General features: G+C 33.8%; 1 protein-coding gene across 1 annotated transcript in view; it reads left to right on the top strand.

The window, feature by feature from the left end:
- Positions 1–14,085, top strand: part of Agmo (alkylglycerol monooxygenase) — a 168,634-nt gene that overhangs the window by 98,415 nt on the left and 56,134 nt on the right. The window contains 2 exon segments of the mRNA XM_005415288.1: positions 8,238–8,261; positions 8,264–8,329. Coding sequence (XP_005415345.1) covers positions 8,238–8,261; positions 8,264–8,329 — 90 coding nt within the window.

Here is a 14,085-nt window from a genome sequence, read left to right as displayed (position 1 = left end):
AATTATTTTTACCTAATCATGCCCACTTTTTCAGAGAATAGTTTTTTCACATATTGCACAGATTTTCCTCACTGTTGAGAGGTACAGCGATCTCTCTTAACCAAAAATATCTCTTTACTGGCCTTTTATCTTTCTGGAAATTTTGGTATTCATGCCACATAAGGGTGCTTTAGTTTCAACAGCATCTTTTCTATTGGAAAAAAAGCTTTCTGTATATCTCCTCAGAAATGTCCAGATCCTCTGGGGGCTCATGGCCTAGTGCTAACTTGAACTGTGAGAAGTTAAGGGATTATTTGGTCCTGTCCAGTTATCAACACACAACACACAGGCAGTAGAGGAATATAAAATGGAGAGCAAGGGAGCTAAGAACATAGTCCATTGAAACCAGGCTGCCTTATTCGTAGCCTTACTTTTAGCCAACCCTGTGTATGACCTTGGAATAGAGTACATAATGCAGTCAGTTATGTTTTTTCCTCCCTTAGGCTATCAGGAAACATAAAATGAAAGCTTCAGGGAAGAATATGAGCTAATACATGTCAAATGTTTAAAGTATTCCCTAGTACATGCTAAGCCTTTTTATGTGCTTATGATCATTGCTATTATTACAGTTATTAATCTCATCTTTAAATAAAGACAAGGAGAGATTCATGTGGCATTTGTTGCCATTATAACAAGTAGTCAGTGATGAAATGTGAATGACTGAGATCATATGAGATCTCAATTCTAGGACATTTGAGAATGTGTAGCACATGCAGGGAAGTGTCACTCTCCAAAATAGAAACTAATATATTCTTACCTGCCACAGAAGCCCTGTCTGTATTAATCTTCAAAATGTTTTTGAAAAACAACTACAAGGTGATTCAAAACATAAATTTGCAGAGGATTATTTTTATTTTGACAGTTTGTAAAACTTTCTTGCATCTCTCTCTCACACACACATCTATCATCTATCTTTTTATCTATTATCTATTTATCTATCTAGATATAGATAGATATATGTGTATATCTTTCTATATATATTCGACAACTTTTCTTTACTGATGGGATTTTCAAGGTCTTTTTTTGTTGGCTTGTGCACTTTATGCTTTTACTTAAGCAATAATTTGTATATTGTAAGTATTAAATAAATTGCAGCAAAATGACTATTTTTGTAAAATCTGCAAATTAAATATACTATGAAATATAAACTTAATTCATAGAATTTCCAAAATGGATTTAAAATGGAATAAAATTGATAAGAATATAGATGTGTTAAAATTCTGAAATTTAAAAAGTGGATTTTTCATAGGTACTACAAAAGATGCAATAGGTGGTAATAACATTAGAATTTTTGGAAAAATGTTCCTCTAACTCAGTAATAATTACCACATTATTTCTTGTTTTGTGTTGTCTGGAAACAAAAGTTTTGAATGAAAAGAAAATAAATTATTATAATATTTAGTAATAAATAAATATTAATAAATTAATTTATAACAATAAATTCTTAAAATATTTTGTTTTATAATATTAAAAATCTATTTCTCATATTTTACTTAAATTTTGCAAGCATATAGCCCTACAAATAGAAAAGTCTTTTAAGAATTTTATTTGGTAGAATTTAAAACATTTACTGAACATAAAAAATATATATATTAGTGATTAAATAAAAAAGAATAGGAGAGTTTAGTGTTGGTGAAATTTTAGAACCATAATTTATTTCCTCCTGAAGAGAGGTGCTTTAATGTGTACATGTAACCAGATGAACAGATAAAAATTTGTAAAACAAAATTAATAGAATTGACTACTACTTGAGATGATTGGTTTCTGTGATACTAAATATTTGGTAATGTGTCAAATGTGTTGAACAAAATATGGATGTCCAATACTTACAAATTTGTGTTTTTATAGTTAGTTGACAAAAAGCAGGTTCAGAGAAAACAGCAAAAATATCAGTTTCTCATTGAAAAAACTAGTGAGATTATCATTTTTAAAATATTTTATTTGTTTATTTTTTTGGTCTTTGTTGAGACACAGTCTCGCTATGCAGTTCTGACTGGCCTTGAGCTCATTTTGTAGCCCAGGCTGGTCTGAAAGTTGCAATGACCCTCCTGCCTCAGCCTCTCGAGTGTTGGGATTACAGGTGTACGTGCCACCACACCCGGCAATTTTTTTTTATTTTAAAGAGAATAAAAAAAATGATAACAGGAAGTGAATGAACTTGTGATAATAAAACTGATAGCATCATTAGCTCTTTTACTGAATAGAAAATAGGAAATGCAAAGAGTGTATTCAATGTTATTCACAAGTTATTTTCCAGTGAGAGTTTTAAACATAATTTATTTATATCGTTTTGCTCACATATTTTAATTAATTTCTTAAAATGTTTTATCAACAATTGTTACTTACTGGGAAGGCATGCGTCAAACTTTTACACAATTCACCTGTATTGGTTACTTCCAAATTCAAAGTGGCAATTGCTTTCATTGAAAAGCTATTGTTAGATTTCTTGTTAAAGACATCAGACAGGTTCTTGTTAAAGAGAATTTGAGAGAGTCAGCATTATCAATTAATATCATACTTTCAGCTTCATAGTGCCCTTTGATTATCAGAAATTACCAGGGAAATGGCACCTTGGGCTTGGAGAGCAGTTGGACCTACTCACCTCCATTTCTGGAAGAAGTAGGGGGTAAGTGCATTAAATAAATCACTACTAAGATAGTGATCCTCTTTAATGAAACAGTTTTCCATTTGCCCTTCAATTTTCTTTAAATTACTTATAAACCAAACTTGGGATTCTTGCAGCTTGTTATAGTCTGCATATGTTTTTTCCTCCTCCATCAATTGTTGGAAAATTAGTTACCAGTGCAACAGAGTTGGGAGGCAGAGACTATTGGGAAGAGCTTGGCCGTGTAGGCTCCACCCTCATGTCAGATGAAGGCCCTGGAAGAACGCTCATGGGAGTGGTGGTGCCTTGTCCTTGCTCTTTTTTAGCTCTGCCAGTTTAGCGCACTTGAATATGCTCCAAGGAGAATTCAATATTCAGTGAGTCCTCTTGGTTACAGTGAGAAAGGGCTCTATTCTTCAAATCTTTGTCTTAAGCGTCATCTTCTAGAAATGTGAGAAATAAATTTCTGATCTTCAGAAATTACCCAGTTTCAGGCATTTATTTATTTATTTACGCATGCCCTTGCTATGGTACACAGGCCGGCCTGGAACTCACTATGTAGCCCATGCTGGCCTCAAGCTCATGGTGATCATCTCGCATCAGCCTCCATAGTGCTAGGATTACAGGTTTGCAATACCATGTCCGGTTTCAGGCAGTTTCTTAATAGCAAGACAAAAAAAAAAAAAAAAAAAACAAGGACTAAGACACAGTTCTTTCATTCCATAGTCACTGTATAATAGCCTGTTATTTTGCATAAAGTGTCACTAACATACTTGTAGTTAGAACCAAGCATTATTCGTGTTTTAGACAATATGCAACTGTAACACTTTTCCCTTTGTAACTGGGGGTTTTCCAGATTACATGCAAGGGAAACACTCTCAATGCATTTCTCAGGACTCCCTTGCTGCCCACTACTGAGAATTAAATGACTGTTGCATATAACTGTTATATAACTGTGGCGATTTTATGTAGATTTGTGCTTAAGTCTCAAATTAACCTAAAGGGTTACTTCTCTTCATTTCATAGTTTACAAGATATGAGTTAAGAGACTTGCATAGATATTTTTGGATGCATAGCGCATATAGATTCATGTGGACATTATTCATATTATTCTGAAATATTTGTCTAAAGTAATTTTTGTCTTTTATATATACTACAATAACTTAATAAAGGTTTCAAATACATAAATTGAATTTCAGGAAAATTGAAAACTTTTGTTCTAAGATACTGTCAGATAATGAAAAGCCAAGCTATACCCTGGGAGAGAACATAGGCAAATTTCACATCTAATGAAAGATTTATATGCAGAATATATAAAGACAACCTGGAGAAAACAACAGTTAAAATCTGGACACAAATTTTGAATAGCTTCTTCCAAGTGAAGATATATAGATGGAAAATAAATGTGTGGATCATTGTCCTTAGCCAAAGCAATGAAAATTAACATTACATCATGATATCACCTCACACTTATTAAAATCGCTATCAGAAAAAATAATTAAAAATGCAATTAACACTTTAAAGTATTTCCAGAAATGTGGAAAAATTTGAACCCTATTTTCACACACTGCTAGTTCTAATATGAAATTGCAGTTTCACAGTTTCTTAACAAGCTAAATGTTAGTTATACTGTACAGCTCAACAATTCATTTTTAAGTATTTATCCAAATAAAGTAAAAACCTATGTTCACAGGAAATCTCTGGGATAATGATGATATAAGCTTCATTTGAGACTGTCAAAGACTGTAAGCAACTGAAATACCTTTCAAATGGTGAATAACTAAAAACAAAGCTATGCTACATATGTACAAGTAGAATACTACATAGACAAACACAAAACAAAGCAAAAACAATAAAAATGAGAATGTAGTTGTTAGTTTGTTATTGTTTTTATTCTCTTTAAAATAAAGAAGAATACTCCTGCACAATAAGAAGGAACAAACTACTAAAAAACAGAAAAATGGAGGAATCTCTAACACTCTGCTAAATGTGCAAAGCTAAGTACTGTATGACTCCATTTATATGAACTTCTCAAAGAGGTAAAACTACAAGAAAGAAAACAGACTAGGGGATACCAGGGAATGCGAATGAGGGGAGCAGTTAATAACTATATTAATTACCCATTATAGCTTAAAGTAAGAAACTTTGTTATCTCATAATTCCCATGAGTCAAGTCTTTCCCAAGATTGCAGTTCAGCTATTCAGCTGTCTGCAGGATAAAACGTCACCCAAAGACTGGGGAATCTGCTTCCAGATTCACACACAGGGTTGTTGGCAGGATTCAATTCTTCATGGTGATTGGATTAAGGAGCTCAGCCCCTTCCTGCCTGGGGTGTCGGATGTGACCCCCAGTTCCCTGTCATGTGTGTGTCTCCAAAGGCAGCTCACATCATGGCTTCCCTCAGACAAAGTATGTTCAGGTTTGACAGCTTGCCCAAGACATGAACCACTGTCTTTTTATGACTAAGTATCAGGAGTCATCCCCCATTACTTTTCCAAAATTCTGTTTTCCAGTAGGGAGTCACTAAATCCAGCTCACACTCAGAGGGAAGTTATTTTTGAAAGGCATGGAATCTAGTGGACTGGAATCTTTGAGGGTCATCTCTACATCAGCTCTCTGGACCCCACTCACTTACACTTCTCCTACAGTCAAAAGACACAACTTCCAAGGTCCCAAATGCTCCACTGTATTGAATTATCAGTTCAAAGTCTATAATCCTGCCTTCTGAGTTATTGACCATCTTAGATTGCCCATCTCAAACATGAAGAGGGTGGGCTACATTTTTGGGAATGATGAAGCTGAACTGTATTGATTATACATGTGGACATGTTAAAAACTTACAGGACTGAATATTAAAAAGCATAGATTTTATTATAATTACTTGTATAAAAATTTAAAACGTCAAACTCAGAAATACAACAAATGAATGGTATATGAAATGCTGGATAAATAAATGGTATTACTGACTGTTAATAAAATATATTGCTACAGATATACATTTTGACACAGGAAAACAGTATAACTATTTCTAATTATGTCAATGAAAAGCTATAGTAACATGCATAGAGAGTCTATAATTTACTTTCAGAAAAAGAAAATATTATTGTACAGAATACAAGGTTGTATTATCTTTCATATAAGATAATATTCTGAACAATATCTATTTTATTCTGAACAATATCTATTCTTGCTCCTCTTTGATATTTGTTTTAATTCCTTGGAAAAAACCCAATTCATCAGTTTACGTACTGGGGAAAATGAACACATGTACTCACTATTAATTTTTTCTCATTTGTTCCATAAAAAAACTATTTGAATAATTTTTTATAAAATGCACTTTTATAACCCAGTTTGAAAACAATTTACTTTCAACAAACAGAGTATAAACTGTAGCAAATAGCCCAGTTTTCTGGCTTGTTTTTCCTATTTCTGCAAAGTGGAGGAGGTAAGGCGGTAGGATCTTGTTACTGCACCCTGTTTACACAGCTGTACTTCATCGAAGGGAGGCTTGTGTTACACACACTTTGTGATAGGAAGTAAATGCTTTTAAAACAACTACAGAGACAGGTCTTTAACCTCTATCTTTGTGGATTCTTTGTTGCCCCTCTAGCTTCTGTGGAAGTTATAAGGAAGTAGCTCCAGTGTATATTATTACTATCTAATTAAAGAACATCTGATTAGTTCAACCCTTGTGAATTCACTTTGTGGCTGCACTGGGATAAATTTTTTGAATATGAAATCTTGAAAGGCCTAAAAATAGACAATATCTTGATTTATAATTAAGATTTACAAGTAGTAAATTCTGAAATGTTCAATGATGAGCATGTTTTACAGAGAGACTAGTGTTTACACCACTTCAAGGGCTCAATCTATAAACAGTCTTAAAAACCTAGAAGATTCATGAAATTTATTACCTCTCAAACAACTTCCATACAACATCTGAAGATATGAAGTGCCTCAATAGTCTTTGCATCTCTCTTATGCATAATTATGTGTGCTAATCGTCAATCCAGAGATTTAGATTCTAAATTATCTTAAAGATACCAGAAGAATTTTAGAGGTCATTATGGCAAATTAGCCCTCATTTGTGTGAGAGCAATTTCCTTAACTGCTTGGATAGAAATATAGTGTTATCCTTAGGAATGATTAAAACATTAACCAATGAGGATCTAAGTTCTCCATCAGCTGGTGCTTAAAAACACTTTCTCTGTTTGGTGATAGATGACTTTATTAGCAAGAATGTCCAATAGGGCTATATATTCTCCATCCTGTTCATAATCTTCTCATCTTCCCAGAATTTTGCTGTTGTTGTATCTATGAGCTGTCATTTTTGCCAAGATATTTTTGCTTTGAAAATTCTGTTTGGTAATTACAGAGATTGCCCAGAGAGTTTTCATGTACTTAATTAATTGCCAAGAAGTTCATCCAGATTTTCAGATATAGATAATTGATAACTGCTATGATCTTCATTAAAAACATTAACAAAGTATTCTGCCATATGCCGTAAATTTTCACTAGTAGTATTTAGCAGCTGCAAAACAAGTAGCATACTTCCTCTCTTAGGTCAGTGTCCATTTTCCCATGCATCCAAGCCAAAAGATCTGGTGTCCAAGTATACAATCTTCTGCCTTGCAGGTAATTCTACCTCCTAGATTTTTATCAAAAGAATAAACAGAAGTTAAACAATATACATTTTTTAATTAACTAGAAGAGACTGTGGCATTTTGACTAGATTCTACTTAGGACACAAAATTACTTATACAAGAAAAATACAGCATAAGAAAAACAATTTCCTCATCCCTTGGTTTAGAGAGTCACTATGTAGTCATACCTGTAAAAGAAACAAGGCATTCTCCTATTGAGTGTGTGAATCAAAAGGCAGTATGAAGGGCAGTGTTCAATTAAAATAAATAAAACTCATTTCCATCTTTATTATGAGAACATGTAGCAGCTACTGGGAATGCCGCCTTGGAAAGATAAGGAAAGAGCATTATGTGATTGTTAGCTAATATATTTCTGTAAGTTAAAGTGAAACTTTAAATCATAGGACCAAATATTACCATGTTTCCTTTCTTAGTCCAACAGTTGGTGTTTGAGACTTCACAAAATGTTAGCAGGAAATAATGTTATGTACTATTTCACTCCAAAATTTATGTACCAGTTTCTCCCATCAGATAATTCTTCTTTAATTAGAAATGTGTTATCACATACTGAAAAATCATCACTATTCATTCAACATTCAATAATGTATTGTTACAACATTACCAGTTACTTTACGAGCTGTCATATTGCAGTATGTTAGCAAAGTATAAATTTCAGAAGTCATTTCAGTTCGCTGGAGGCATTTAATTATGTCACGGACACTATAATGTCTGTTGGACATGTTTCAATTTTTTATTTATTTATAATTTGTTCACTCTGGCTCCAAAAATGATTTGTGGTGCATTATTTTAATTATAATTATGTTGCCTTGCTTTTTTCAGAGATGTCCCAGATTTTTCACCCTCACTGAACATAGCAACATGCATAACTGAAAATGGAAGCTGCATTGTTCCTTTTCTCATGGTGCATTTCAAATTAAGTGTTTTGCAGAGGTTAATATCATATGGGCTGGACACAAACACACCACAGGTCTGAAATCTATAACTTATCCACAGCACTGGGACTGTCTGCAATCCGGATATGTACTTTTGGGGCTCAAATGTTTCTATTTTTTTTGAGTAAACTAATGGAAGATGTTTACTAGAAATCCTTTCTCGTCTGTAAGGCCAGACGCCAATGTGTTTTCTTCTCCTCTGTGAGACAAGACATACAAAAAGCATATGAAGCATATGGTCTTTCCCAATAGTAGTCTTTTGTTCAGCCTAAAATCTTGCTTTACTGTATACAGCAGTGCAAGAAAAGGCCTGGCTGTTTGTTTTTACCCTCAACTTAGAGGGTGATGTATAGACAATGCATCTCAATGAAATATATGCAAAGAGATTTCATTAGAAACTGTGAAAAGCAATGTTTATAAAATTAGCTCCCATTTCTGCCTGCCTCACTAAAATCTTCTTGAAACTCTTACTGTTGAAATTTTTAGAATGACAAATAACTATTGCACACATTTAGCATTCAAAGTTTTGACACATATGGTATATGCAGTGGAATGATCCAATATGGGTAATTAGGATATATATATTCCCTGAAATATTTATCATTTCTTTGTGTTGAGAACATTTGAAATTCTCTCTTCTGGCTATTTTGATTTGTACAATATCTTATTTACTATAATCATCATTCTGTGCAATAGAACACCAGAAATTATTCCTATCTATCTTTGTAACTGCTTGTAAATATTTTCCCTTTGATCACCCCTGCTTCACATCTCTGTTCTTTCCACATCTGTGTTTAATGTGACTGTGCTGCCTGTTTCCATGCATTTAACTTTTTAGCTTCCATAAATAAGTGACATAATGCAATATTTGACTCTCCATGCCTGCCTTATTTCACTTAATGTGATGATCTCTGGGTTCATCCACGTTGGCAAAAATGGCACAATTCAATTTCTCTTTTTTAACTCTCAATAGTTTTCTGTTGTGTATACATACTTCATTTAATGAATCTACTCATCCAACAAACTTAGACTGTTTTCATATCTTGGCTGTTGTGAATATGCTACAACTAACGTGTTTGGCATACAGGTCTTAATTCCTTTTGGTATACACCTTACAGTAGCATTGCTATAGCTCGTACAATAATCCTACTACCACGTTTTGAAGATCATCCATACTGTTTTCCTGAATGGCTATACTAATATTCAATACCAATAGTTTATAATGATTTACTTTTTTCCACGTCCTCATCAATTTGTTTTATTTTATCTTTTTTGATAATAACCAGTGCCACCAGTATGAGGTGGTATTTACTTGTGCTTTGAAGATTTATATTTCTCTAATGATTAGGGGTATTGAGAATTTTTATATTTATTTGTTTTCTATTTTTAATAGCATTGTTTGCTTTTCATTCAATAATTTTACTTCCTTTATAGTATTTAAAGTTTAGTCATATATCTAAAGTACACTCAGAAATATTTTTCCCCAATATTTTTATTCTACTTTTTTATGCAGAATCTTTTAAGCTCGATGTAATCTAACTGTTTTTATCTATGTTACCTGTGTTTTTGAGATCTTACAAAAATAATCTTTTTTAGATCAATATTCAGTATGGTACAGCATTTTCACTGTATTTTGTCCACTAATTTTATAGTTTCAGGCATTATGTTTAAGTCTTTAGCCTATTGTGGGTTGATTCTTGTGTAAGAGTCCATTTTCATTCAGAGAGCATACAAATGAATGGAAAGATAGCCATATTTGTGGTTTAGGACAGCTAATATTAATTTTTTATACTACCTAAAAATCTATAGAATCAATAAAACACCTATCAAAATCCCATGCATTTTTTATAGAAATGTTAAAAAAAATCCTAAGATTTATAGGGAACCACAAAATATAATGGATAGCCAGAGCAGTCTTGATTTAAAAAAAAAAGAGCAAAGTTATAGGCATATAACTTTACAAATGCAATATTATAGGCATATACATTACAAATGCAATACAAAGCAATAGTAATCAAAAGAGCAAGGTAAGAGCATAGAAACAGGCACATTATGGAACAGAACAGGATAGAGAACCAGAAGTACATTCACTTAACTTTCAGCCAATGTACTAAGAGTACACAATCTACTAAAATGATGTTTGCCTTAATTTGGATAAGGGTTTTAGTGTGTCCCCAAAGTTTATGCGTTGAAAACTTCATCCTAACAGTGGCAGCATTTGGAGGCAGGATAGAATTTTTAAGAGATATGATTAACAGGAATTATTCAGTCAATTGCAGTTATGTCCTTAAAGAGACTGTGATAGCCCAGTGGCTCTTTCTGGCTTCCTGTTTGGAGTCCTGATTGCCGACCACTCCATGTGCTCCTGCCTTTGCAATCCACTATGGAGTCACACAGCCAAGGAGACCTTCACCAGACCCTGTGCTATGCCATTTGGATTTCCTGCATTCCAAACTGTGAGCTACATAAATCTCTTTTCTTTATAAGTTAGATTTCCTCAAGTATTTCTTTGCAGTGACAGAAATAGGCAAATAGAAAGATCAACAATTACTGGCTGTAAAATATTATCACAAAAGGAAATGGTCAGAATAATAACTATTGGAAACAGTCTTCAGGCTGAGGTTCTTCTGGCTCAGTGGACATCTCTGATCTACCTCGTAACATAGTTTCCTATGATCCTCCCTGCTTAGCCCTTCAGAGTCATTAATACACAACATCAGCTTTGATTTACCCTTAATATTATACCTAAAATCAGTAAGGTATTTGCTATCTATAAATTATAATTACTGAAAATTTGTATGGTTCCACATAGTTTATAAAGTGTATTATATCACTTATTAAGAAATATGTATGTAGCTGGATAGTTTTCTAAAACCTCTTTATATATTGACTTAGATGATGTTGAAAAATTGATATGCAGGAACTTCTATAATTTTCATTTTTAAATGATACAATTAAACCTATAGTGCAGTAATATAACTAGTAAAGGGAGGAATTGACTTGAACTCATACAAGCTGGCTCCAGTGGATTTTACCAATATTCTCTAAATCCTCTTCATCATGCTTCAACACAATACTGATTTTCCCTTATGTTCCTTTTTTATTATTCTAAATAAGTTTATGGTTCTTGAAGCCAAATATTATTATTACCAAGAAAGTGAAGGTCAGTGAGATTACTTATATAGCTAGTATGTGGAAAAGCCAAGTGCTTGAAACCAGATGCTTCATAACTGGTATAAAAATATGCTGGCATTGAACTCTAGCCCATATACCAGCATAAGCAAAACAAACCTGTAAGCCCACCATACCATAGACCTGTACTAAGAACTGTATTTATTTCCTAGGGTTTAAGTAACACAAAATGACAAACTAGGAGGCTTAAAAAGTGGAAATTTATTGTCTCAGAGTTCTGGATTCCAAATGTGAAAATCAAGGTGTTTTCAGGATATGGTGACATCTGAACCCACTGGGGAAGGATCTGACCTATTCTTCTCTCTCTAGACTCTGGTAATTCCAGATGACAAAATTGCAATATTCCCACGGTGTCCTTCCTGACTTTTTATCCACATTTCTCTTTTAAAATAGGGCATTTATTATACTGAATGGGAGGCCTACCTTACTCCAGTATGACCACATTTTAACTAATTACATTTGCAACAATCTTATTTTCAACCAAAGTAACATTCTGGAAAGCCTGAGGGGTTAAGTCTTCAGCATGTGCACTTGGGATATAATATAATCCAAAGCACAGCTGTAAGTGCTATACATGAAAAAGAAGTACATATTTGTTTTCATTTCCTATGGCGTGTGCTGGAATTCTAGATGGTTAAACACAGAAGGAAATACTTGACTGTAGAAAACTTCCAGAGTAGTTAATGGAGGGAGGACCAGGGCTGGGGATGGAGAAGAAACCTAACCAACTTCTCTTCTTAGTGACTAGCTGCATGGATATAGCTTATTGTCATCCTGCACAAAACAGGCTGACTACATGGCTGATTCAAAGAATTCCCTGAGAAATAATCCAAGGGAAAATTAAATCAGAGCATTAGAAAAAATTTAATTTATTCAGAATTAGAACTCTTAAAGATACTACTTTAGAACATTTGTTTTTAAGGCTACACAAATGAATCTCAGAAAAACCTACCATGTCAACCTGTATAGAACATCCCTAGGTAGGCCCTCCAGTACAAACACCTAACCACAGTTTATCACCATACCCATTTTGGGTCCCTTTAGACATTCCCTATATTAAGTCAATGCATCCAAATTTACAGATAGTGAAAACTGAAGTGAAATGGAGTTTCACACCCATCTTATTACTACAGAAAATTTCCCAGTACCCTTTCATGCCACTTTATCAGAGACACTGCAAAAATGTGCTGAATACAGAAATTAATACAGGGAATTATCAAATGATGCTGGTATTTTTCTTTGTTTGTTTTTGAGAGAGGGTGATTTAGAACTTTCACAATGGGAAATGAAAAGTTGGGGTTATAAGTCACCCAAGATTTTTGACCAGGACTTTTAGGTCCCTTAAAAGATGTTTAATAGATTTTTCAAGATACTAAAATGAAACAGCAGATTTTAGGTTTGTTTATTTTCTCTGATGTAGGGGACTCTTTGTTCTCTTGGTGTACCCCAGGGAGAAACTGAGGCAGGTATGAGGAAAAGATAAACAAGAAACAAGAGCTGGGTCAGGTGGAGGCAACCTCTTTCCTAATGGGTAAGAGGACCTGAGCAACAACCATAGGGACGTTTATTTATACTCTTGCAAAGTGAGATGTAAGGTTGCGTAGCAACTAATGACTGCATTGTCCAGGCAGGGCACTTTCTCAAGACTGAGGCAGCTTGATTGCTTGAGGCACTGGCTCTGTCCTGCCTTCACACCTATGATGAATTTCCAGCTTCAGCTGCTCCCAACACTCTGAGTCATTTATAAGCTTCTCCTCATCAGAACTTTCACATAAAGCCTATGATTTGGCAGTTACCAAGGTAACAATATATTTTTGAACAAATAAATGGATCATATCTTTGAAAAGAAAACTGATGTGTGAAATTAAGAGTGAAATTAGCTCAGCGTGTATTTTTCCACATTATGAAAATTAGAGCAGCAGACTTGTCATGTAAATTAGTTAAACATAAGAATTCAATTTTCTAGAATTTCTAAACAAAGAATTCATCTTTTAAATCCATTTTGAAGCTTAATATTATCCACTCGAGAGCTGCAATTTATATAGCTTTTGAAATGAGTCCCATTATATTTACAATCTACTGTAATATATGGTTTTGCACAGCCCTTTAATTTTTGATTTATACATCTTAATTAATATCTATATCTTAATCACTTCCCCATCAATGGGACAAAATACTCTAACAACGTGGAGAGGTATTGCTCATGGGTACAATGGGTTCAGTCCCTTATTGACTATCTCCAAGGGAAAAATGGCATGCTGGAAAAGCAGGGCAGAGATAAACTCACTTCATGGCCCAAAGAATGCATAGATGGAAGGGTGGGGCTGGGGCCAGAGATGTTTCTTTCCAGGTCATGCCCCCAGGGAAACAGGGCTCAAGTAAAAGCAACGCATTCAGCTATGAACTCTTCAGTAAATTAATCTACTTATGAGCATGATCCAATCACCTTCTGAAAGCTCCACCTCTGAACATGAGACAAATGGGGAACATTTTAAATCTGAACCATAGCACATAATACAAATAATAAAATGTTTTTTAGACCCATGTATGTTATATAATATGTAATAGTGTCACCATTAGGTTCTTTTTCCCAACTTTTAGCTAAAGCACCTGAATGATAAAATTTTATATTCAAAACATTCTTAAAGATTT

Source organism: Chinchilla lanigera, unplaced genomic scaffold, assembly GCF_000276665.1.
Source record: "Chinchilla lanigera isolate Chin_1 unplaced genomic scaffold, ChiLan1.0 scaffold00009, whole genome shotgun sequence".
NCBI classification, from domain to species: Eukaryota; Metazoa; Chordata; class Mammalia; order Rodentia; family Chinchillidae; genus Chinchilla; species Chinchilla lanigera.
Note: the sequence above shows the minus strand (reverse complement) of the source record. Positions and strands in the feature narration are given on the sequence as shown.